General features: G+C 27.1%; 8 protein-coding genes across 9 annotated transcripts; 4 read left to right on the forward strand and 4 right to left on the reverse strand.

Moving 5' to 3' along the window:
* Positions 1-862: 862 nt before the first annotated feature.
* Positions 863-2133, forward strand: OCT59_016470 (uncharacterized protein; the record flags this gene model as incomplete). Its single annotated transcript, XM_066132504.1, has 6 exons — positions 863-902; positions 972-1049; positions 1138-1409; positions 1479-1711; positions 1786-2059; positions 2128-2133. 6 exons carry the CDS (start codon positions 863-865, stop codon positions 2131-2133), a joined length of 903 nt encoding a protein of 300 aa, XP_066003479.1.
* Positions 2134-6147: 4014 nt separating this feature from the next.
* On the reverse strand, positions 6148-6492 carry OCT59_016471 (uncharacterized protein; the record flags this gene model as incomplete). The annotated part of the gene is made up of 1 exon (XM_025328923.1): positions 6148-6492. One exon carries the CDS (start codon positions 6490-6492, stop codon positions 6148-6150), a length of 345 nt encoding a protein of 114 aa, XP_025164634.1.
* Positions 6493-6782: 290 nt separating this feature from the next.
* On the forward strand, positions 6783-8343 carry OCT59_016472 (uncharacterized protein; the record flags this gene model as incomplete). Its single annotated transcript, XM_066132505.1, has 7 exons — positions 6783-7121; positions 7334-7435; positions 7506-7557; positions 7663-7737; positions 7863-7940; positions 8087-8149; positions 8219-8343. The coding sequence occupies 7 exons, from the start codon at positions 6783-6785 to the stop codon at positions 8341-8343; spliced, it is 834 nt and encodes a 277-aa protein (XP_066003480.1).
* Positions 8344-9536: 1193 nt separating this feature from the next.
* On the reverse strand, positions 9537-9866 carry OCT59_016473 (uncharacterized protein; the record flags this gene model as incomplete). Its single annotated transcript, XM_066132506.1, has 2 exons — positions 9537-9665; positions 9726-9866. The coding sequence occupies 2 exons, from the start codon at positions 9864-9866 to the stop codon at positions 9537-9539; spliced, it is 270 nt and encodes an 89-aa protein (XP_066003481.1).
* A 1079-nt stretch (positions 9867-10945) lies between these two features.
* On the reverse strand, positions 10946-12307 carry OCT59_016474 (uncharacterized protein; the record flags this gene model as incomplete). Its single annotated transcript, XM_066132507.1, has 6 exons — positions 10946-11010; positions 11078-11191; positions 11267-11437; positions 11536-11790; positions 11853-12050; positions 12181-12307. 6 exons carry the CDS (start codon positions 12305-12307, stop codon positions 10946-10948), a joined length of 930 nt encoding a protein of 309 aa, XP_066003482.1.
* A 313-nt stretch (positions 12308-12620) lies between these two features.
* Positions 12621-13892, forward strand: OCT59_016475 (uncharacterized protein; the record flags this gene model as incomplete). The annotated part of the gene is made up of 7 exons (XM_066132508.1): positions 12621-12627; positions 12691-12938; positions 13012-13095; positions 13167-13268; positions 13329-13413; positions 13480-13713; positions 13783-13892. 7 exons carry the CDS (start codon positions 12621-12623, stop codon positions 13890-13892), a joined length of 870 nt encoding a protein of 289 aa, XP_066003483.1.
* A 51-nt stretch (positions 13893-13943) lies between these two features.
* On the forward strand, positions 13944-14225 carry OCT59_016476 (uncharacterized protein; the record flags this gene model as incomplete). The annotated part of the gene is made up of 1 exon (XM_066132509.1): positions 13944-14225. One exon carries the CDS (start codon positions 13944-13946, stop codon positions 14223-14225), a length of 282 nt encoding a protein of 93 aa, XP_066003484.1.
* Positions 14226-22131: 7906 nt separating this feature from the next.
* OCT59_016477 (uncharacterized protein) lies at positions 22132-25042 on the reverse strand. 2 transcript variants are annotated; one of them, XM_025323057.2, is made up of 11 exons: positions 24975-25042; positions 24434-24655; positions 24327-24377; positions 24197-24271; positions 23705-24114; positions 23468-23633; positions 23260-23399; positions 23076-23189; positions 22701-23005; positions 22486-22628; positions 22132-22415 (listed from the first exon to the last, which is right to left on the reverse strand). In XM_025323057.2, the coding sequence occupies exons 2-11, from the start codon at positions 24650-24652 to the stop codon at positions 22230-22232; spliced, it is 1809 nt and encodes a 602-aa protein (XP_025164628.1). In that variant the 5' UTR covers positions 24653-24655; positions 24975-25042; the 3' UTR covers positions 22132-22229. The 2 variants fall into 2 exon arrangements, with proteins under 2 accessions (XP_025164628.1, XP_066003485.1); XM_066132511.1 differs by having other exon boundaries at positions 24434-25042.
* Between the last annotated feature and the right edge of the window lie 1985 nt (positions 25043-27027).

Here is a 27027-nt window from a genome sequence, read left to right on the forward strand (position 1 = left end):
AAACTCTTTCCTACAGTATAAAATATCAATATATCAGTATTTTTCAAATATCGTTGTAAGTTGACTACTGTAGATCCCATCTATCTATTTAAAAAATTCTTTTATGTAATCAATCCAGGGGCTTACACTAAATAAGGCTTAGATATGGCTTAGTTAGATAGGATCATCACATGGTTCAGTTTAAAAATAATCGATCTTTTTTATTGATTGGTTTTTTTCCGATCATATTTTATATTTTATCGTCAAGAGTATAATTATTTAAAAATTTAATTTTTCTTGCATGTCATCATATCACACATAAAAATGGAAATTCAAAACGTAATATTCCATTAATTTCTTTTCACTCCTTTTTCTTCTACCGATCATTTTTCTTCTCACCCCTTTCCATTATTTTTCTTCTCATTCCACGTATAGCTTGAAAATATAATAAAATTTGGAACCGTAAAATCGATTTGAGGTAATCTTCCATATAAAAAAAAATGTCACTGAATGAAATTCGATATTGTAATAATTTATTTATATAAACTAAATTTAATTTCCGATCCTCTAGAAATCATAGTTTTTTTCCATCTTTCAACATTTTCAACTGATCCCGCATTCCCCTCAATTTATACGGTACACAACGATATTGAGATTCTGCATACTTTCCAATTACATTCTATAATTAAAATTACAGTAACCAAGATCTCATTTATATTGTGACAACCTCATTTTATATCCCATATTTGATCAAGGGGTTATATCAACAATCTCGCTCTTTTGATCAAGGAGATCTCATTTATATCATGACAATCTTGCGAGAAGTTTACTTTACTTTTTTTTCTCATTCTCTCATTTTCTCTTGTTCTCTCATTACGATATTATGACTAAACGTAATAATAAAGAAATAGAAATTGAAACAGGTATATATGTAACTCTTCCGTAAAAGTTTTGCTTATATGTAAGAATAATAACCGAAATATGTATAATAGGATCGAAAAAAAATCAAAGGACCTTACCGAGAAAGAGGAGAGAAATAAATATTGAAGAAACTAATCAATTATTATTAGGTAAATATTAATTTATATAGGCTTTAGCTCTTTAATATTATTCTATTAATTTTTAATTGAAATAATTGAAATAATATATTACATACAGATATGAATACCAGGCAAAAACATAACGAAAGTGAAAAGGAAGTAATAGTAGAAGAGTATGTAAGGGATAAAAGTGAAGAAGAAGAGGAGGAAGAAGAAGATGATGATGATGATGATAACGACAAGTTAGGCGTGGCTAAAACAATTCTGGATCCGTTTCAGTTTTGTACCAAATTAGACATATGTAACTGGCTTGTAAAAAATCCAGAAATTTTACAATTAGCAAATGAGATGAACGAATCATCTTATATTGTTAGTTCAAAGAATACTGAAGTTAGTATTAATACAATATGATAATATTTATTATGTCTAAATCTCAAATAACGTATCTCAATATTTTAGGATAAAATACGACTATGGGATGAGTCGGTAAAGTGCTTATTTTTACGAGTGAGGAATCTGAGTAGTGAAGCACTCGACAATTTGGTTGTGAAAATTTTTCAGTTTAAAATTTACACTAGCGAAGCTAGAGGATATCTAGATAAAACTCGTAAGTCTTTAACAGACTTCAGGAATAAATTCAACCAAAATATTCTAAATTTAGTGAGGGAATACAAAGAAATCAGAAAGAGCAGGTATTTGTTTATTTTATTGTTTTATAGTCAACAAAATAGTGCCATTTGTATAATTATTAATTAATTAATTATAGGGGTACGACTGGAAATCTTTCCCAAAAAGAAATTAAAGATTACGTTGACGAAAACGTGGTGCAGAAACTTCTAAATCGTCAACTCGCAGCTGTCAATATTTTGGAATTGACAAATAATGGAGGCATGGATACGTTAGTTGAGTTTGTTAAGGAAGCCGTCCGCGTTTCTTGGGACGGTAAAAACTTACCTGGTATAAAGGAGTTGGATACCATAACTAAAAATATAATTATCCCTTCCCGAAGTGGAAGTGATATAGTAAATACCCTAAAACAAGTAAGTTATTTTATTTATTTCACACATCACGCCTTTGATAATAATATATTAATAAAATTAAATTATAGATTTAGGTGCGTTCTTATAAAATTATATGACGAAGAAGAATCATTAATAAATGACTTTATAAAATTTTAATAAAAAAATAAAATTGAGTTTTATTGAGTATTTCTTTTTAGTTTATTTAATTATATTTTTTTAATGGTATAGACTTTAATAATAATTAGCTTCAATCAAAAAATCACAAAAAGTTTTAAAAGTTTTGAATATCTGTTGAGATTCAATCATATTTGAATTTCTTTAACTTGTTGTGTTATTACCATTAAATAATCAATTATCTATATAAACTGTGTAAAGTTAATTTGGCTCTATTTTGATAATATCCACCTATAAAGAACTCATCCGTGCATTACCTAAACAATTATTGGTTGATCAAGTTCGTATAATACCAAATTTATAAAATTGTCTGATTAAATGATCGCGTAATTAAATGATCGCGTATATTAAATGATCACGTATAAGACCTATTAATTCCTAAAAAGTCAATTCAACCACCATTTTATTTAACCGCTATTTATTTGTACGTTTTTTTTTTGAAAAAAAAAAACTTTCTTTTTGAAAAGTAGAGTCTTCCTCCTATACCGTTTGCCGTCGTGCATAGTGTGTTATAGGAAAAGGTGGACTTGTTTGATTGATTATATGGGCATAAGCTTATGTTATATAGGCGTAAAACTTATATAATCAGTTTGATAACACAACAAAAATCCTTTAATCAAGGGTTAAAATAGGCATGATGGGATATTCTCATATATCATGAGCTCTGTCTGTTCGAAGTGTCATTTTATATATAATTAAGTAGGCTTAAGTCATAAGTAACTTTTTTATAACATTGATTATTAGAGAATTAAGTGGCAAAAATAATTTTTAGTTTGTAAGACTTTAACTCTATACCAACTTGTATGTGTTTGGCATATATTTTATTCCCTAACCCTTAGACCCACTCATGGGTTAGTAAGTTGCTTTGCACTTCTTGCAGCCTATCTTTAATGGGTTTTAGGTCCACGTTTGCCCATTTAAAATTTATTAAACAGGATGTCATTCGTCCAAACACATTGCAACGTTTGTTGATAAAGCTATGGTTGTCTAATAAAAGTTCACTTTGCCAGGCAATTTATGGTGGATTCAATGAATCAAATTACAAACAACAATAATGCAGTCATATGAGAATTCCAGGCCAAAGAATAAGGGTGAATTGTCAAAGTTGAGAATATATTTGTATTTTTTTTTTAAAGCCATCATTCTCATGAACTTTTTCATTGTATTCCTAAGTTCAATGATTTTAGTAATGATGAAACTGCAGTTGTTTACAGGGGTTTCCCGCCAAACTTCTGAGGTGAATTTATGTCTGGTGTTTTTTGAATATACTTATCCTTTTTGCAATAGAGTCGTAGCGAGTCTTCTTAAAGCGTACCTGTGACACCCCATCCAACTTGGGCAGTGTCACTGAATTTAAAGCAAGGTACCCAGTTAATCCTCAACTTTGGGTTGATGAGTTATGATTCTGGAGTATTAAGGCATAATGTTTTGACTTACATCACCAATTTAACTCATAATTCTAATTTATTGAATTAGTTTATTATAGATTTATTGATATTTTTTTTTATCTGTTATATAATATTTAAACTAATGTATACTTTATCTGTAATTAAAATTCTTTACAGAAACTTACCATTTTTAATCAATATAGAATCGATATCGTTAAGTTTATCTTAACGGTATCATTTCGATATCATTTCGATATTATTTCAATATCGATTTAATATCGATACAATATCGAAATAAAGTATTATCACTTCGATATCATTTCGATATTAAATCGATATTGAAATGATATCGAAATGATAATTAAAATGATATCGAAATGATATCTTTAAATTAAACTTAAAGATGTTGTTTCGATATCATTTCTATTATCATTTGATATCATTTCAATATCGATTTAATATCAAAATGATATCAAAGTGATAATACTTATTTTGATATTGTATCGATATTAAATCGATATCGAAATGATATCGAAATGATATTGAAATGATATCACTTGAAAATTTAAAGTTTCTGTAAAGTTAAGATTAATTATACTACATTTGGTAAATGGCTCACTTACTATTATCAAGCATGGGTTGGAAAAGAATCTACCTGTATTTTATGTGAATTTGATGACTTTCGTTTAGGAAAATATCCATTTGATTATGATACATATAAGCAATTTAATAGAGATATTTGGAGATATTGGTGTTTTGCAGAAACATCTACAAATGAATTAGGCTTAGTTGCTTGTAGATTATTTGGAATTTGTGTAAATGCACCTTCTGTGGAGCGTCTTTGGAGTTGTATGGGTTTCTTACAGACAAATCGACGAAATCGTTTAAAGGTATTTTTATTTTTGTTATAAATATTGAATTTTTAATATTAAAATACTAATACTTTATTGTCTTTATATTTAGTCATCAAAAGCTCTTGCTATGAGTAAATTAAGAGCAGATATTACATGGAAGCATCAGGTTAATTCTAGTACTTCTTCTACTTTAATAACTCCACTTAGTATTATAAATGATGTTAACAAAAATAATACAAATGATAATGAAGAAATCAAAAAAAATAATGAACAAATTCCAGAAAATGAAAATGAAGAGGATGAAAATGATAATTTAACTAATTTAGAAAATGAATTTGGAGATTATTTACAAGAATGAGCAGAAATGTTAAAAGAAGAAGCTAACAAAAATGAAGAATATGAAACAGACGAGTTAGATATATTTATAGAAACTAATAAAATTACTCATCCGGCAATTGATTCTGATGCCAAATGGAAATTAAGATCAATTTTTAAAGAATTAGAATTTCCTTTTTAATAAAATAAAGAAAATAAAAAATGCCAATTTATTTTTATTAAAATACTTTTTTAAATTCAAATTAAACAGTTAAAAATTATCAAAAAGTAAAATTACATTTACATTATATAAACTTAAATGTCCCAGATGTCCTTGGACATTACAAGTCTTGTCCAAGGACTTGGACTGTCCTGGACTGTCCCATCCAAGGACATGTCCCATTCCCATACCAACACTGTAAACAGGTATGCATCAAACTTTTCCAGTAAAAAGTCATTGTATAAAAATCGTGCAGTTTTTATTTTATTTTTGTAATAATCATCTAGTTTCTGTTTAGTATTTGTATAATTGAATAAAATCGCATTTTTTCATAAAATTTAATCATATGATTATTGTAGGCTTTTCATAACATTATTAATATTCTGATATTTAAATTTTATTTCGTAAACTTAAATGTATGATTATTGTAGATTTTTTATAAAGTTATTAAATTCTAACATTTATTAAATGAAAATAGTACAATTATTTTAATATGGATTTTTGAAATTTGTTTGAAATTTGTACTATTTAATGATTCGTGCAATTACATTAGGATCATAAAACTATTTTCGCATGATTTTAAAAATCTATACATTGATCAATCACTCTCATATCAATAAATTGCTCAACTAGCGTATTTTTGCAATATCTTTGTTATATGGTGAAAATTAATTAATGGAATATCATATTCTATATGTAAAAAATATGCAAATATAAAATTAGAGAAATATGCTAAAATATAATATCAATATATGATATATATATATAGTTTAGGAATCATAAACTTCGTAGCCACGCTCAATTAAGGCAATGTATTACTAGACTTACACTAAAGATGACTTTAGCAAGGCTTTCTTTGTGAATTAAAAGAAATTTCATACACTTTGCCAGCTGGTGGGATAGCTTATGACCTCTAACCTCAAGTCTGTTTATACTAATAAATCCAGAATATTTGCATCGCTAATAAAAAGTATAGTTAAGGTACTTCAAAGAATCCCTAAAAAGAAAAAAATAAATAAATGAGCAATTAGTAAACATTCATCAAAATTAAAATAAATTACAGCCGAATATACTAAGAGATATAATCAATATATTAACCAAATTTTACGTGTCTAGATCCATCTAAAGAGCAAATAGTTGTAGGTTCAATATTTGTTAGTTTAGTTCTATTGATGTACTATTATCAGATTTGTCAATAGTTTCTTGAAAAATTGGTTCGTAATTAGGAGATTCTAAGTCTAAAATTTCAGTATTTTTGTCATTTTCTTCATCTTTGCTTGATTCTCGTTTCAAAATCTCAATATTTTCATCATCTTTATCAGATTCTTGCTCATCAGTACTTGATTTTTGAATATTTCCACTTTGAGAGTATTTTTTTTGATGACGTGTACGTGTTGAAATTGAAACTAAATTTTGGCCTTTGCATTTCAAACAATTACAAAAAACTTTTAGTCCTTTGTTACTTTTCTTTTTTTTCTTTTGACGGTTTTTAATAGACATTTGAATAATTATTAATCGGGATATTAAGAAAAATTGCTGCTGGTTAAAATATGGTATAAAATCTAATAGTTACACTACATTCCTTATTTATATAACAAAAAAAACTTTTAAATTTTACTTATTATAGTAGACAATAGATCAATTAAAAATAGTTATGCAATAAGAATTTAACTTAAATAATTATGACGTATTATAAGTTTATATAATTCACATGATCTTTTTATTTTAAAAGTTTTATTTTCCCAGGATTCATTACTTTTATTTTTCAAAAAATAAAGATTTTCTCTATAATGGAATATAATAATAGTGAAATGTCTGATTGTTCTTCCAATTCTGATGGTGGTTCTTTTATTAATTGTGAAAAGGAATCTACATTGAAAAAAATTGCAGAACTTAAAAAAAAAATTATGAAACTTGAAAATACTTCTATAAAAAAGGAAAAGACAAAGAGAAAATCGAACCAAAAACTTGTAGATAAAGAATCTTTTGCCATAACAAATAAAACAAAAGGATCATCAAATCAAAGTTGTTTAAAGGATAAATCTTTTAATAATAAATATAATAGTAAAAGTCAGCCAACCCTCTCTGAAGAAGATGATACTGAATTTTCTAGTGATGAACCTAAACAGGTGGCAATTATTTTAAATATAACATTTTATTGTTATTTTTATTTATTATTTTAAAATATATAATAGCCAATATTCAAGAAGAAAATATAAACTATCAAAAGATTCCTTCTTTTCTTCATATCCCAAAGAGTATTTGGCGTGGCTATGTGGTCAGTATATAATAATATTATTAATATTTGAGATAAATGTTTAACTTTAATATACTACTGCAGGAATCAATGAGACTTTTAGTAGCTGAAAAACTTTATCCTCTATATCCTACCACCGAATATCGTGATATGCCTATTAATGAAATTAATAAATGTATTGATAAGGTAAATACTAACTGTAATCCTGAATTACATTTATTTAACACTTTTTAACCAATTTTTTTTATTGTATTAGTTTCATAAGAAAAATCCATCCTTTCCAGAAACTGTTAGTGATTGGGCGGAACGTGAGATGATTCGTTGACATATAAATTATAGACGTAAGTTTATCTTAATTTAATATTGTTTTGTCATTATTCTGCTATTTTACTAAAATTTTCAACATTTTATAGGGTCAATTCTTAATCTTAGCGAAATGCATAAGACAAATATTTCTGTTAATAAAGCTAAGATCCGAAAACCAAATGGTAATAGTAAAAGAGCCAAAAAAAGGAAATAAACTATTAACAAAAAATCGAATCATGGTAATTTTTAATTTTGATGAAATATTTTAAAATAAATCAAATTAATAACATTACTACCAATCAAACAGAACCATTATTGGTATCCAACAGCCTGAATATAGAAAGTTTGGAAAGGCTTGATAATAATAAATCTTTACCAAGTAAGAGTAAGCTCATAGATTCTTTAATACATATGTAATCAATTAAATATATAAAATATATTACAATAGAATTATTAGAAGCCGTTGATGTCTCCCAGCTTATTCTAAACGTCCTGGCCATAAACATAAAATAACACAATCATCTGATAAAGAAGAAGCCATTGAAGATGTTGAAGTTGTAAGAATTCTTCCAGCAAAACATCCTGGTCGTAAACGTAAGATAACATAGCCATCTGATGATGAAAAAGGTGTTGAGGACGTCAAAACTATCAGAATTCCTCCAGCAAAACGTCCTGGTCATAAAACTAAAGCAGCACAACCACCTGATGATGAGAAAGGTGTTGAAGATGCTGAAACTATCAGAATTCCTCCAGCAAAATGTCCTCGTCGTAAATGTAAAGCGGTATAACATTATTTAATATATTTATCTATGTATTTGATATTTTATAAATTAGTACATATTTAATATATTATACTTTAATATATTACATTCTATATATTTTATACATATGTAAAACAAAATATATACAAATGTATTTCGAATGCTAAATAAAAGTATTACGAGTTTGCTACAAATCATTTACAAATTTTGTATAAATGGATGCTCATAATTGTATTAAACTTGTTATGTTAAAATATATTACATTTTTTATACGAAAATTTGACAAATACTTTTTACTGGGTTTATTGTATTGGATTTAAAATTAAATAACTAAATTACTAATATAACTTTTTCTCCTCTTTAATAAGTACATTAAATTAAATGGGTCTCGAGTTATTGTGTAATGGATATGAAAAATAAGTTTTCCTAACTGTATCTTCTTTTCTTTATTTATTTTATTCTTTATTTATTTTCGTTTTATATAGTTTCAGAAATATGAAATTAAACATTTTACTTTACTATCCCAGTAAGTAGTTTTCGTATAAATTTATACCCTATATATGTCTAAAATATACAATATATCATTATTTTGTATTAAATTTATGCTGATCCAAATCACAGTAATAAAATGATTTACTAAATCGTGTTAAATTTATACTAAAATTGATATTTAAGAATGAAATCATACCAAATTTATAATACATACTTATTTAAAATATTTTCAAACATAAATTCTGGATAAATTTACATATGTTTTAATTATATATTCCATATAAATCATTTGACCGTAATTTGTACAAATTTTGTATAAAATTTGTATTACTCCTCCTCTGCACCCATATAACTTGTATACAAGTTACTATCGTCCAGATCATTAACTTCTTTATCAATTATATAATAAATGTTATCTACTTTTAAAAATCCTATGCAACGATCAATTACACAAACATCTATAAACTGTTTTGATCCAAACCCCTTAAACATTTTCAACCCATATTTGTCTTCTGATACCTGACTAGTCTATTGAACAAATGCAATAATCCTTGGTATATTTCTGTATTCATAAACCATAAAATATTCTATACACCCATAAAATTCTTCAATCTGAAAGACTGATTTGTGATTCCGTTGTGATGCATATTTGTCAACTTGCATTCTAATCTAATAGTAAATTGGATTATATAAATAATAAATGTTTTTTGGGGTAAAATCAAAATATATTACCAACTTATTGCAACTGTATAGTTAGTATTTGTAAAGTCTTTATTTCGTCTACCCCACTTGGATCCTATCATTTTACCATTTCTAATTTTAAGTCGACCATATTTCATACCATTTTCAGAAACTTCCTATAATTTTATTTTTAATTAGTTAAAATATAATTTGCGTATTAGAAAAATTATTGTTACCTCTCCATCTTCTTCATCTATAATAGTGTCATATGCAGTAAAATAATGTCTTTTAAGTTTTAACATTGTTGATTTGTTGATAAAATATCTTGCCCTTGGAAAATAAAGTTCTTCAATATAATATTCATTAGAATAAATCATATTGTTTTTTTTTGCTTCTTGTTTTTGCTTTGTGAAAAATATTTGATTTTGAATAGAATAAAATCTTAGATGATTAAACTGTTCACGCAAAATAATATTATTGATAAGACTTTGATATAGATGCAATTTAGATTTAACTAATGGCAATAACATTCCACATAGACGTTTCATTGGGAACTGCCACGTTGCCCAGCATGGCCCTGTGGCCTGAATACTATCTGTTAAATGAAGTAAGTAATGAAAGCACTAAGGTTGCTTGACGAAACCTAGGGGTTTAGGTAAAGATGGCCCCGAAACCGAAATATTTCGGATTTGCCGAAATTCCGAAACCGTAGCCGTAATTTCAGCCAAATCCGAAATTCCGAAATCCGAAATTCCAGCCGAAATGCCGAAATTAAATATGTAAATTTGGCCGGAATTATGCACTTAATTCCGGCAGGAATTATAGAATTTCCTAAAATGGAAATCGATGTTACACAAGATTCCATGTTCGTTCCTACCAAAATTGATTTTTGTGGAACGGCTATCGCCAAATATAGAAATGATCGACGTATCCGTTTTGACCGGAATTACGATTTTCGGCTGGAATTATGAATTCGGCCGAAATTATGAATTAATTTCGGAAAAATTTCGGATTTCGGATTCGGAATTTCGGATTTCGGATTTTTGCCAAATCAATTTCGGGGCCATCCTTAGGTTTAGGCAAGATGGTGTTTCGCCAAAAAGCGAAATTCTGCCGAAACTATATTAATATAGTTAAGAAATTTGCAAAGTATATTATAATTTGATATCAATAATTTTATTCATCTAAAAAATATACCAGTTTCTGTTTCTATTTTTTTTTGTTGACTATTGTTAGTTGCAAAATTCAACTGATTAATATTTTGAAGATAATTAGCATGATTTCTTTTTGGCAGGTTTTTTGGGTTATATTTGGTCAATTTGCTATTTTTAGGAGGAGTGGTTGGATAGTAAACATGATTATAATATACACCATGTAGATTACAATATCGGCAACCTTTATATGAATTATATCCTGTAGTGCACATTAACTTTGAAAATGCTGGTATATCACCTGATCAAGATACCACAAAACATCTTAAAATAAAATTTTCTTTTTGAGCACCATCATAACATTTTACACCTAAAATAAACAAAATGTATTGTTATTTAAAAATTAATAACACTATTAATAACTGAAGTTTCTATACCTTCTAGAGATTTTAATTCTTTAATTACTGGATATAAAAAAGAGTTGAAATTTAATGGAATATTTGGTCCAGGTATGATTGCTCCAATTAATAAATTATCATGTTTAACACGTTCTTGTGGTTTTAAATTAGCATTAATGAATAGTAAAACCTAACAATCATCAGTTTTCTGCTTAAATATCTGGTAACCATCAATAGAAGCTGTTAATGCAATATCTCTATAATCTGAAAAAAATCCTTCCTCACATAATTCTTTGTATCGTCTTCCATCAAATATATCATTATAACCTTCTTCATTAATATATTCAGAACTTGAAGTATATATATGTCTATATTGTAATGCTTCTGATCTTTTTAAATCTTGATATTGCATAAGAAAATGATCAATAAGAGAAAAAAAGGCCATTTTTTTTGGGATACCTTTGTATTTCCTTTAATTATATATCGTGATTCTTTACATATTGGACAATTTTGTAAATCTTTTAAATCTCCTGTAAATGCATTACAACTATTAATGCAACAATCAATCCATATTGGTGAAATAGAAATCATTTTTTCTAGTTTTTTTGAAGCACAATAGAGACTTATTTGATGTTCACTAAAAGCTGACATAATCTCTGAATAGACTTGATCTGTCATATTAGTACGTGATTTTATTTCTAAGAGATGCAAGGCTTCCATATAACCTAATGGTAATGCTTCAAAATCATTATCTAAATAAAATTAGTTGTTAATTTCTTTCCACATTTTACCAGTTATTATAAATAAAGCTTACCATCATAATTTGAACTATTTGAACTACTTTCAGTTGATTTTTCGTCATCACTTATATTATCAAATTCATCTATATTTGAATTATTTGAACTACTTTCAGTTGATTTTTCGTCATCACTTATATTATCAAATTCATCCATATTTGAATTATTTGAACTACTTTCAGTTGATTTTTCATCATTATTTATATTATCAAATTCTATATCCATATTAATAACATTATCATTATTACTTGCAGTAACAATATTAGTATTTATATTAAATAAATAATATTTTGTTAATTAAATAATTAGTGATCAAATTTTCACATTATTAAAATTATAATTTACCTTCCATTATTATTATAATATTTTTTTTTTTATCTTTTGCTCTATGACGAGTTCTTGTTGCTTTGGAAACTTCCTTATATCCATTTAGTTCTTTTTTACATGATTGACATTTACATTTTACTTTCATTTTTATTTTTAAAATTTTTAAAATTTTTAATTGATATAAAATATGTAATAATCTGGTTAGTTATATATGAATGATTTAATAATGATCAAACAATCAATAGACAATATAATTGTTTAATAATCATATGACTGAGAATTCTTAATACAAAATTGATTAATAATATACTTTTTTAGACTATATACTAATACTAATATATATAAGACTGAGGATTATTAATACAAAATTGATTAATAATATACTTTTTTAGACTATCATACTAATATATATAAACTAAATAATCGTACTATTGATTATTTTTTGAACTTGAATTACTATGGCACGTAAATGAGGTCAACGAGTTCAAGAAACTGAAAAAGCTGAAGATTCAGATATTATATCTGTAGCTAGTGACTCTGATTCTTCAAATAATTCATTAATACAAATATCTAAACAAAAAACTTCTAATAGAATAGCTGAACTTAAAGAAGAGTTACGAATATTAAATGAAAAGTTCTTGAATTCTAAAGTTGTACAAACTACGCCTAAAAAAACTAAAAAAATACAAAATGCTACCATTGACTCAAAAAAAATACATAAACCTGTCAAACGTGAAGGAAAAGAGCCAGAATGGTTTTCATCAGATCCTGAACAGGTCATATTAATTAAACAACTCAATATAATTATAATTTTTTTGCTATTTTAATTTATTTTCTTTAAATTTTTAGCCTATACCAAAGGAAAAAGGCAAAAACTATTATGATATTCTAAGAACACTTCATATTAGAAAAATAACGTGGAATGGATATGTGGTACTTTTCTTTTATTCTTAATAATAATACCTTTATTTATTGTACAATATTTAACTTATTTCAATTTTTAGGAATCACTTCGTCATTTATGTGAAGAATATTTATCAGAAGTTGCTAAAACTATGATGTTTAAGGATATTGAAATAAAGCTTATTAATAAAACAATTCACAAGGTAATAAATAAGTGTATAAAAAAATTATATTAAAGTCTATTTGTTAAAATATCATTTCAGTTTAAGGATCAAAATGAGTGTTTTCCTCAAACTATGGGTGATTGGGCTCTTAGAGAAATGATTAGAAGATGGGTTAATAATTATAGTAAGTTTTAATAATAACTTTTTATTAGATATTCAAATAATAATAACTAACTTTTTTTTAAATTAGGGGAATATAATAAAGAACCTGATAAATCTTCTAAAACTCAAAAATCTAGAAAACATAAGAAATCTAGAAATTCCATGGAATTAGAATCTACTTCATACAATAATCATACAAGTGATGTTGAAGAATCACAAAATAATTCTGGTGACTTTACTTCAATAGAAACACTACATTCTGATCATAAAAATGACACTGAACAAGATGATCCCAAATTGGAATCTAACAATATGACTACAAGTAAGTTTATTAACTTATGTTTTACCATTACATTTATTATTAAAAATACTAAATTTTATTACATAATAGATGAACTTCAAGATATTACTCAGCAAATTGAAGAACTTATGAATAAACAGAAAAAATGCTTATTAAAGCAAGAAACAACAAACATAAGGTTAATGAAGTATTTACTTTGAGTAAGCAAATTTTAATTGTAAATCATTTGTAATAAAAATATTTATTATTATATGTTAACTGAAATTATATTTTTAGATACTTCTAATTTATATTTACAATCAGAACAAGACATCCCAAAAGAAAATTCTCATTTGTCTAACAAAATCATTGATATTCAAGATGATGATAAAAATGACGAAATTTCTTTAAAAAGAAAAAATCCTGAAGATTCTTCCGTCACTCCAACCAATAATTCTTCTGACAATAAGCTTGTTGATCTAACCAGTAAATGTAAAAGAAAAAGGAGTAATTCTACACAAATTGAATCTACAAGTGCAAATAATGATCTTTAAAAACAAAGAACCCGCCGTTCCACTCGAATTAAGACTACAAGTACAACAAGTGTTAACGTTACGTAATTTTTCAGTCATACGAATGACCAAATTTGACTAATGTGGCTTTTTGTGTGCAACACAGACCAGAAAAAAAAATAAAGTGTAGTAACTCTTGTGCGATGTGAGATTTCTCACGTTATAAACTCATTTAGATATGAGCATTTTTTTTCATAAATTTAACGTTATAATAACCAAAAATACAATAAAATAGAATAAGGATAAATATATTTATAGTCTAGTTTAGTATAACGAGATAGTTATATGATAATAGATTTTCAAATTTTATTAGAAAAAGATAGTAAATATTAGAAATATTTTTCTTAAAATGTATAAATACAAGTGGATTTCAATAGGAAATTCCGCAGTCTTGATTTTGTGTCTTGGCTCAAAATGAAATTAATATTAATAAAGAGTTATCATAGTGGTTTCACTATGAACAACGATTAATAATTATTGATTCTAATATAAAAAAAAAATAAATTAATTAAATTTATTTCGCTCTTAATATTAAATTTGGAGAAATTATCGCAATTTGAAATTTTGGTAAAAAATTTTGTTTTTGTAATTAATTTTATTTTAAACCAAGCGAAGATAATATAAGAACTCAACACGTCGGTGGCAACATACGATAAATTGTTATTTATCCTATGGGCGGCGTGCCACATTTTTGGTGCATGTTCGTGAGAAAGTAAATGATTGTTATCTTCATACAAGATCTAAATAAGAAATAAAAGAAAATTATATGAGAAAATGAAAGAAAAATTTGTGAAATTAATAAGAAAAGGATGATATGAAAAATCATCAAAGATAAAAAAGGGATGATATGAGAAATCATCAAAGATAAGAAAAAGATGATATGAGAAATCATCAAAGAAATAATAGATAAGGAAGACTTATCTGAAATATGAGAAAAGTATTACTATATATGAAAAAGGATATAGTAAAAGAAAATATATAAGAAATATTAAAATATTATTGAATGGTATACGAGAAATAAGAGAAAGTAATATTATGAAAAAGGAATATTACGGAATATATGAGAAATGAAAATATACGATATATTGAAAAAGTATATATTGAAAGGATGAATGAAATATTCAAGATAATAATGAAAAGATTTAAAAATTAAATGAAAATAAAAATTTATAATGAGAATGAATTTTGTGAATAATAAAAAGTTAATAAATGATTAAAAAAATTCAAAAGTATTATAAGAAAAGAAAAGTTATTAGTAACAAACCCGTAAACTACTATACTTCTATGAAGAAGGTAGGCAAGCCCGGTATAGGTTACTAAATGAAAAAGAAAATTAAATGATATTGTAAACATGAGAAATATTGAAATGTTATTATTTGATATTAAAAAAAAATAATAATTTTATTACAATAAAAGAATGATATGAATAAGGTTGCTTGTCTAAACCTCTTCAAAATCCTACGATTAGTTTTGTCAAAATTTTACTATAGATTTATTATAGTTTCGGCAAAGTTTCAGCAGTTTTGGCATTTATAATAAGTTTCGGCAGTTTCGCCTTTCTCCAAAGTTTTGCCAGTTTTTTAATATAACTTTAATATAGTTTCAGCAGAATTTCACTTTTCGGCAAAACGCCATCTTGTCTAAACCCCTAGGTTTCGGCAAGCAACCTTAGATATGAAAGATTATAAAAGATAATAATGAATTATATGAAATAAATGATGTAATAATGATGTAATATAAAAATAAAAAGAAATTGCGTAAGCATGTTGCGTAAACAATATGAAATGTAATAAAATATTTAATCAGAAGAAGAGAACATGAGTTCAGTTACAGAAAATGAATAAATAAAATAAGAATTATACTGTGACAAGTCATGTGTTAAAAAAGCAGTAAAAATCACGTGATCAAAACGCAGTAGAAATAAAATGTTATACAAATCCCCTATAAAAAATATTTTTGCTAAAATATACTTAAAATAAACTTAAAATTTTATTTTATACTTAAAATATACTGAAATAGGCAAAAATTAAATATCATTTAAGTATAATTTAAGTATATAATAATATACTTAAAATATTCTTATTTTAAATATCCTTAAAATATACTGAAATGGGCAAAATTTAAATGTAAATTAAATATATTTTAAGTATATATTAAATACAATTTAATTCAAATTTTGCGAAAATTCAATTTTCAGTATATTTTAAGTATAAAATAAGAAAATTAAGTATATTTTAAAGTAAATTAAATATATTTTAAATATATTTTAAGTAAAATTTTTTTTATAGGGATCACGTGAGTAATATAAATCACGTGATGAGACGCAGTAAATAGAAGAAAATAAAAGAAAGTATAAGTTACGTGATGAGACGCAGTAAATAGAAGAAAATAAAAGAAAGTATAAGTCACGTGATGAGACGTAGTAAATAGAAGAAAATAAAAGAAAGTATAAGTCACGTGATGAGACGCAGTAAAATATATATAGACCTCTCCAGTCTGAAGAGGTTGTGGACTTAGAATATTTTTCTTAAAATTTTATAAAATGATAATAATAAATAAATAAGAGAATAGTAAATGAATAGTTGTGTCACCAGGGCGTTATGTCAACAGAAATTTTAGTACATTGATCGCTTAAAAATTCGTGGCTATCCAATTATAATAAGAAAATGTAAATGTATTATAAGATAATATATGAAAAATAAAATAATATGAAATAAATTTGAATAAATAATTTGAAGGTCAATATAAGAAAAAGATTAAAAAGTTATTAAAAGTTTAATTTTGTGTATAGAACTGGTAAAACCCCAAGTATAAATAAGCCTTTATTAGTGATCATATTAGTCTGACACTAGGCAGCCCCAGTTATAAATAATCCCTAGCTTTGATTACAGTTTATTTGCGCAAGATATAGAAATTTTATAAATAAAATCGCGATTATAGATTATATTATAGAATATATAAAGAAATTATAGAATCAAAGCTGGAACTTTGAAAATATTAGAATTTAAATTGTATTTTAGAGAAGTAAAAGATAAAATAGAAATTTAAATGATGTTAAGTTAATGATAAAATTTTATAAAATATAAATGAAAGTGAAATTATGAAATGTTTAAATAAATAAAAATGTCTGATATATATATATGATAAATTAGAAGAGATTAAGAATAGACATGAAATAGAGAAACATAATGAATCAAGAGAGGAATATCAAGTAGACCCTTCATGTTTAAAATGTTATAGTACTGATGAAATAGAGATAGGAAATTGGTTTAAAAGATTTTGAAAAATTTTTCAAAAGGTAATACTGGAAGCAATGAGTTATAATAGGAACACGTTGTTACTCCCGTCTGCCATCTGGCGGTAAATAAAGTTCCCTGCTTCTGTTATATGTGCTCTCAGCGAAACATTAATATTCTTGCTTGGTTTAGTTTTAAATCTTTAACTTAATTTTCATCAATTTCAACATAATTAACAAACAACGTAATCAACGAACAACATGCAACAATATATAACAATAACATTCTTGGTTCACAACATAAATAACATTAGTAATACAAAACATCAAGCGACATAAAATTAAATTTAACTTCTCTAAATTTTCCAAATTATATCCACTTTTACCTTTAACTTCAAACTTCGATAGCTCTCGCTACGAATTATTACTTTTTAAAAACGTATATTTAATTCATCTTAAAATTTTTATTTTATTCAATTAAAATTAATTAAGCAAACATCAATTAAAGTTTAGGGCAAACCTATTACCTTTAATTAACATTAAACTTTACTAACAAATAATTAAATGAAACTTATATTTTTATTGAGTTCTGTGGATGAGAACTGTGGAATTACTTTGAATTCCGCTCTCTATTTATACAAATTTTATAATACTTTCTATTCTAATATACGCTATCTATATACTATCTTTTACAACCCATACAGGCAGTTACTTAGGGTAAGTACCTTTAAGATAAAACCTATACCTCGAGACTTAGGGTATGGTGTTCGGAAGTTTGTATGTTCTTTTTACATATTATCTTTGAACTATCTTTCTATCTTTCGAATATTACATCGTAAAGAAATAATTTATAACCCATCTTTTGTGGCTGTACTATCTTTTCTTTAAAATAACATAATCTTTCAAATATTATATTACAAAGACATAATCCATCTTTTGTGGCTGTGCTATCTTTTCTTTAAAATAACATAATCTTTCAAATATTATATCATAAAGAAATAATCCATCTTTTGTGGCTGTGCTGTAGCTGCGGCTTATCATGTGATCTACTGCGCTCCTTTTGTGTTACTTTGTGTTGCCTAAAATTTCCTTATTTGGTAATTTCCAATTAATTATTAAATTCAAAATCTTATACTTCCCTACTATAGGTATATGATTTTTCTGACATTATTGTCAAAATATTTTTCTAATCCTTCAATATTTTAAATTCTTAATTTTATTGGTTAATTTTTTGCGCCTTTGTTGGTTTTCCCAGATTTTCCCAGATTATTCCATTTCATCATCTTTGTCGATCGTTTATTGATTAATTACTGCGACTTTTTAACGACTTAAAATTTTGCTTCAAATACAATTCAATGGGTTTATTTTTTTTTAATTTCTCTTTCCAGAAACTATTTTGTTTCGTCCATTGCCCGACTGGAAATACTCTCTTCTTATAATTCCTTTGATCATTTCCTTCTTTTATTATCTGCAGTCCTTTTTCATTAAGATTCTACATAATCCCGTCTGATATTCATGGTTACAACGTATGCAAAATTAATGGAATATACATTACCCTTCCAAAAGTATCCGGTCAACCAATAAAAATCATATTTTATTAATAATAATTAATATTTAGTTGGCCATCCATTGTTTTTAATGCATGCTTCAATTCAGCGTAGTATGCTCTCAATTAAATTAATGTAAGTTTCGGATGGAATTCTTTCCCACTCTTCTTTTAGCTGTTAATCCAGTCATGTCCTAAAATTTCCAAAAAGTACCATTACAGACACAATTGTTCAATACAAGAATTTTAATCCTGATAGTTTCATGTCCTTTCCAAAGGCCAATAATTTGCCCACACTTACTCAATTCACTAGTTTTTCCCATTTTAAAAGTAGCTGAATGGCGTAGTAACAAAAAAAAAGCAAAGTTCAGCGTTGGCAAAAATTGAGGTGTTATTATTTTTTTATTGCCAAATCTGGTACAAGTATCGTAACACAATAAAAATACATTCATTTTAATCGTTAGAACCAGGGGAATTATTTTTTTTTTAAAAAAAAATAATACTTTATATATTCAATCTTGAGAAAATCAAGTTGAGCTTGACCAGATACTTTTTGGAGGGTAGTGTATAATATTGATAAGAAATGATGCTTCTGATTGGTCATATGTTGATCAACCGGATATGGTATATGACATAGAATATACAGACGATTTAAATATTGATGATGAAGATTTAGATGCAATTTTGAAAGATAAAGCGGATAAATCAGAAAGTTTTATGTAAGAAGATTAATGGTTGGGATTTCAGAATTCTATTTTATTACTAATTTACTCTTTTTTTTAGTTTTGCGTATTATAGTATGTTTTATTATATATCTGAATTAATTTTACTCTTTTTTTAGTTTTGCGTATTATATTATATTATATTTTATAGCATATATGAATTTATTTTACTCTATTTTTTTAGTTTTGCGTATCATAATATATTTTATAGTATATCTGAATTTATAAATTGAATTGTAATTGAATTATATCTGATTTATATCTGATTTATATAATAAATTTAGTTGATTTATATCTAATTAATAGTGTCAAATTTAGTAGTATTTGTTAATTTATATCCGATTTATATCTGATTTCTTATTCTGAATTATAACTGAGTGGCAACCACTCGGAACTCAAACGGAATATTGCTTTTTTAAAAAAATCGGTCAAAATTGAGTTATAAATCAGATTAAAATTAGATAATCGATTTCTATCTGATTTGAACTATTTCGACTAGTGAATAAATTCACTGCAATTCAGTAAATTTATGAATATATTTTTTTAAACAATTCGGATTAAAAATACTAAGCAATTCAGATATAATTTGGATATTCTAATCAGCGTTGATCAGCCTGCCAATTGGAACTTTGCCTAAATTAATAAATTGGCCATTTTTATCACCAAATTTAGCCTAAAATCGGACATCCAATTTCTAGCCAATTTGAATTATTTCGACCGATGGCAAAGGTATAATATTCGAAGAAGGGCATCAAAAGGATAAAGATGGTAAATGGTCTTTTTAGGCTACAGTCCATGACAGTTTTTAAAAGTTTTTTGAAAAGTAATAAGACTACACATCCAAATTTTTATTATGTTACAGAATTAATTAAAGACCAAAATGTGGCAAAATTTGGGTTTAATTCAATCAGTCAATTTAGAATCAAATAGACTTTTATAGGTTTTTATGACAAAAGTCTTTAGACTGCAGTCTTTAAGCTAATTTGATCTCTGCTGGTCTTAGAAAAAGCAAGATAAAGGCCAAATTTTGCCACTTTTTGGTTTTTAGCCAATTCTGCTATATTACAAAAAATTGAGTGTGTAGTCTTGCTACTTTTTTGAAAAATTTTCAAAGACTGAAAAAGACTGAAAGACCATTTTCCATCTTTAAAAAAGGACCTTGACCAGAAATGTTGCCAACAGGAGAGCTTAAGGCAGGATGTTTAGTAGTAGTTTTATTTTCAGATTTGTTGTTTTTCTTATTATCTTTTTTAGTCATAGCAAAAAGTATTCTAAAATACTAAAATAAAGTAAAAATAAAAGAAAAAGTAATAAAAAACTTGAAATTTTTTTTTTTTCATAAAAATTGTCAAGTGAGCAGAATAGGAGAGAATTTTTAGTTTTGTGCATCTCTTTATAATCACTGCTTGCCAAGTATTTGAAAAAACGTCAAAAATCAGCATTTTTATTTTACAATAATGCAAAACTTTACATTTTACTGAATATCTCAGTATCTAGTAATTGTACAGAGATGTACAATAGCTCATTCAAATTGTTGCATTCAATAAGCTAAAGATCATAAAAATCCAATCATTGGATTAAAAAATATTTGTACAGAAATATTTAAATGTTTAAAGCATAATTGTATACTGAATATTGATTATGTAAAAATGATATTACTATCATTCAAATCCTCTCAATGAGACAAATCAAATGAATGTAAAATTATGAAATTTCAATCACTAGATACCCAAATATCTTTAAATGTCTGTAAAACATTGAACACCCTCTGTAGGCATGGGCAATGCCTTTCAACCAAGAATAAAAATAATCAATTGTCACTATTATGGTGATGCAAAAAAGGCCATATATGGCAAGCATCTTTCTGTAATGTGAAAAGTGGTACCTGGTGTCCATTTTGTTATAGATATAAACATGAACAATTATGTCAAGAAATTGTAGCAAAGTATCTTGGTCCACCATCTGAAAATTGCAGACCAGATTTCTTGAAAATTCCTGAGCACTCTAAAGGATTAGAACTTGATATTCCCTACCTATTATGAATATGGATTTGCAATTGAAGTACAAGGAGAACAGCATGAAAAGTATATAGAATTCTTTCATAATGGTGATCCCAATAATTTTATCAAACAGCAAGAGCAAGATTAACTCAAGAAAGAATTATGCAAAAAGAACCAGATTGCATTAAGGTATGTTTGGTATTACGAAGACCCATATGTAGTTATTCTAGAGCATCTTCGAGAAATGGGTCTAATTGAGTAATCACAAAGCTTTAAATGCTCTATAATTAATGTAAAAAATATTGTTATATACTTTTGACAAGCAAAAAGCTTTATATTTCCAATGGATGCAGTTATATACGGCGAAATATTTTCTGAGATATATAATGTGATAAAATGCCTTTAAAATTTTAGTTTATTACAAATTATGACGCGAAAAAATAATTACAATCTCGGAATGTACTTAATTAAATTATGTTGACTTTAATTTAAGGAAGAATCTACATAATTCAATTTTCTACTCTTCTTATTTGGGGTTTGTGAAGGGTTTCCAAACGATCCTCCTTTCTCACCAGCTTTTTCCGGATTCTTCCTTTTTCGATTTCTGTGTATAAGTGAATGTGCAAGCGAAACACTATTTGTGTGTTCACAAATAGTACTCAACGTATCCTGAAAATAGATGAATATAATAGTAAGATTTTAAATATTATCAACTGTAGTAATGATAAGCATATAATACCTGCAAATCCGTGAAAAGTACATAGAAACTTTCGAGTACTGGGAGCATTTTTAGGGTGTTGGGCATCTTTGAATGAGAAATACTACCAAGCCGTAGTATGTTCGTCGCTTTACAGTCCATCCCATATATATTATGAACCCATCCTTGCAAGAAACAAAAAAAAATCTTTAATTGATGCAATTTCATTACTACAATTGTTTCTTCTGCATAATTACCCCATGAGTGTATTCCAAAGACAAATGTGGAATGAATTTCAGAGCTAGGCGCATTAGAATTCTCTCTAAAGAATGTATATAAGACATCCCGCATTGCCACGCTTAGATCAACTTTGTCTTCGTAAATTTTTTTTCGATGAGGCTCCGGGAGTCCACCACTTCTGAGACCTATGAGAGCCTCAAGCCTGTTGATACTCTTTTTTAAAGTTCCTCGAAAATCGCACTTTTGTCCAATGCGAGCTCTGAGAACGACGGAACGACCTTCATTTCGGCGACAAGCTGACGCCCAGCATGCAATTTCCCCACTATAAAATTATATAAGATGGAATGTGATTACATGAAACCAGACTGGTCATATTCTTTATCTATACTTACACATCCATCTTTAGTTCTTCCCTATTTAAGAATCTTTTTGCAAGCATGTTGGGAAATGCGTTGTCAAAGTCAGCCTCGGAAATGGGAAGATCAACTCTTTCTAGATTTTCCGCACTATATGTGCAAGAATTGACCGTAAGAAAACAAAATAAAGTTTTTGATAATTATATTTTGCTTCACTCACTATGTGACAACAGCCCGTCTTAAAATTGAAATAACATTTTTTTCTTCATCGCTAAGCTTTATTTTTCGATTCGTTTCAATAATTTCTGGGGTTAATCTATCGATCGCGTTGATGATATCCTTATCATCTTTTTTTGTAATCTAAATTGTTTGAGTCAGCAACATTTTTTAAAGTGTTGAAATAAGACAAATATTTTCTTTTAACTTACTTGTCCAACTTCATCGAAAAAATACTCTACTACATCAAGAAAATCCGATTCAACCAATTTAACTTCATTATTGAAACTTTCAACCATTTCTTCCCAGTCATTCGTCGAGAAAAGAGATTTTATTTGGGTGTCCTCGGTCAAGTCAAGTATATTCCAATATGCGAGGCTATAGGTGAAAAAAATTCATAATTAAAAAAATCATCACTAACGTCTATATTATCTATCAATAAAACCTACTTCAAACATTTTTGGGCCTCAGGAATCGTCTTGACGCAACTTGACAATTTATCTCCTACGTTTGTGCCACTACGGAGGACCCACGGACGTTGACAGGTTGATGACATTGGCTTGGATTCTTCTATACGTTCCACGAAGTTAATATTATCAATATCATTATTTCCCTTGTCCATAAAGGATTTATCGATCTCATCTGCGGACCCCTCTTCTTTCCGATCTTCTTCTTCCCGATCTTCTTCCTCCTGATCTTCTTCATCCTGATCTTCTTCATCCTGATCTACTTCATCCTGATCTTCTTCATCCTGATCTTCTTCATCCTGATCTTCTTCCTCCTGATCTTCTTCCTCCTGATCTTCTTCCTCCTGATCTTCTTCCTCCTGATCTTTCGTGTTTTTTACCGATGGCTCATCCTGTAATAAAATTACCCAGCCTTTTTAAGCATACTCGTTGAAAGCCTTTTAATTTGTTTTTTGAGAAATATGACTAATTTACCTTACTTAATGACAACGTGTTTATCTCCTCATGAAGATTAAGATTGGTATTACGTACACCACGACGAACTAAAATCTATATAGATATTTTTGTCAGTACTAAATCCAACTATATCAACAGCTGAACATACCGCTGTTTTCTCCTGCATCCATGTTTCCCAATCACGTAAAATCCTTGCATCCTATCAAAAAAGCGATCAGTACTTTCTAGTTTAACAAAAACACTTCAATTACATACATCAACCGTTTCTTTCATTGTTTTTAGTTTATTCCGAAGTTCCTGATTATCAGTAGTATTCAAGGCCAGGTTAAGGGTACTCCGATATTTATCAGTTGCTTTAACTCGATGTGCTGGAAATATATATCGAAAAAATGCGATCGGAGTTGGATTGGAGCAAGCTAGCATCCAATTGATGTTGGCTTCCTGCCGAGTTACCTTGCACGAGGATGATTTCATTACCTGAGAGGAAAAGATATGGAAAGAAATTGTGAGTGTCATATTAAGCAAAGTATATGATGCGTTGAATAAAGTGGGTTGTTCTTCACATAAGGCCGGCCATCGCTTGATGATGACTTGCCAATTCTGGCTTCTGACAGTTTCTCTCTGCCACAGGCGCCTTTTGTGTTAAACAAAACCCATAAACTCTGTGCAATGAAATCAGCCGGCCATCGCTTGATGATGACTTGCAATTGCTTGCTTCCGACAGCTTCCCTCTGTCGCAGGCGCTTCCTTCTTGCTTAACAGAACTATTGCTTACAAGGAGAAGGAATATAATTACTTAGCTAGATTAAAAGTTTTAAGTTGTTCGAAGACGGAGAAAGATAAAAATAAAAAATGGATTGTCGCGAAAGATATGATTAATAAGCGTTCCAAGATTATATAATTGATCTCAAAGTCACATGATTCTGATCGGTAAGAAATGATAATCTGATATATAACTATGCTAGATAGGCAAATGTATGATGCTATCGAAGAGGGAGGATCCTAGGCCATTTAATGCTCTCAGATAATCGTAGTATAGAAAACAGCTACTATTTTTTTCCTATTATATATGGTTTGTGTATCGTTATATCATCTAGTATTTTAATAAAAAAGGTATAATCACCGTCGAAGTAGATTCTTCTGATAGTTTAGTTCATTTTTTATTTTACTTTTTCATTACTTTTGATATGTTTATAAAATTTGTATTCGCTAACTATTACTGTTAAATAAAAAAATAAAAATAAAAAAAATAAAAAAGGTATAATCCCTGTGATGTAGCATTGGAAGATCATCAAAACACTTGCCAGGTATACTCTTTTTTGGTTAGATTTTATTAGACGAATTTGGAAAAAAAATGGTTGTACTTTATTTTAATATTTAATATTTAATAGTTATCTATTTAATATTCCTACTCCTACTCCTACTCCTACTTCTAATTTTAATTCTAATCCTAATCAATTCAATTATAGAGTAGCACCCCACCCTCCTAATAAATTTGTGTCTTATTTATACTTTTTAAAAAAATTTTTAATTAAAACTAAAAAAATAAAAACCTAAAATTAAAAATAAAAATTCGTTTCGTAATATTTCATAATACTGTATATAAAAATAATAACAAATAAATTAAAACTCTACTAAAAAAAAAATGATATTTTTTATGGGAAAAAAAATTCTTTTACATAATGTTTGATTATGTAGATCGGGGACGATGATTTTCTACGCGGTGATTAAGAGTGAATTCTGTATGTGATTAAGACTAATTATGTTACATAATGTGATAACCTTTTTGGTCATTCTGTGCAATTCTTTTTTGTCCCCAAAAAGCAATGTATTTTATTAATTATTTCAAGATAAATTTCATGAAAAAAAACTGCTATTATTAAAAATAAACTATTACTATTAATTATTAAAGTATATTATTTAATTATTTGAACAATCATCTCCATTAAAATACAATATAGTTAATTCTTTAATGATTTGAAAAGTTTTGGCGATCACTATTTAAAAGGTTATTATACGTAGAAAAACTACGTTCCACGCTACGACTAGAAACTGGAAGCCAAATATAATCTAATGTAATATTTGATAAAATTGGTAAAATTTTTTGCATTACCGAGATCAATATTTTCTATTTTTTTTCACCTCCTGGCCCTTACAATAAATTGCCCATTTCTACAATAATTTATCGAGATGAATCCAAATTTTGTAATTACTGAATATCAATGAATATCGTTCCCCACGTACTACTACAAATATTCAAATTTAAAATAATATCTCAATGATATCATTATAAGATCGTAATAATTTTATAATGATTTTCTAAAATAATAATATATTGATATAGTTACAACTCTTAATGATAACGTAATAATACTGTGATGATATAGTAAATGATATCAAAACGATATCGTGAATTTTATTGATCTTTCGAAATAGCATTATTTTAGTATCGCCATAGTGACGATCAGATGAATGATAGTAAAATGATTATTGATACGATAACTAGATGACTAGTCGTTTTGATATCGGCACATATCATCGCGAGTATTATTACATTATCACGTAAGCTGTATCGGCATGTTATCATTTAAAAATCGGCGTAAAACCAATATGTTCCCGTATTGATGTCGTTGAATGTATAAAAAATAACTAATGATTATTGAAATATCAATCATAATATCTTAATGATATTTAAATGTTATTAGCTTGGTATTATGACAATAATTTTTTTTTACTTCTTTATACTGAAAGGATCGATCATCTTTATTTAAGGTATAATTATAATAATCGCAACACGATTTACATAAAATAAATAAGGGCCATCACCCGTATGCAGATGAGACTTTAGA

Source organism: Rhizophagus irregularis, chromosome 24, assembly GCF_026210795.1.
Source record: "Rhizophagus irregularis chromosome 24, complete sequence".
NCBI lineage: Eukaryota > Fungi > Glomeromycota > Glomeromycetes > Glomerales > Glomeraceae > Rhizophagus > Rhizophagus irregularis.

Bases quoted from the DNA above. Each gene is read 5' to 3' on its own strand.
- OCT59_016477 (XM_066132511.1), bottom strand. From the start codon at position 24,694: ATGACACTCACAATTTCTTTCCATATCTTTTCCTCTCAGGTAATGAAA. The intron at 24,378-24,433 runs GTATGTAATTGA...CTTTTTTGATAG, and splicing joins CAATGAAAGAAACGGTTGAT to GATGCAAGGATTTTACGTGA. The intron at 23,006-23,075 runs GTAAGTATAGAT...ATAATTTTATAG, and splicing joins GAAGAACTAAAGATGGATGT to TGGGGAAATTGCATGCTGGG.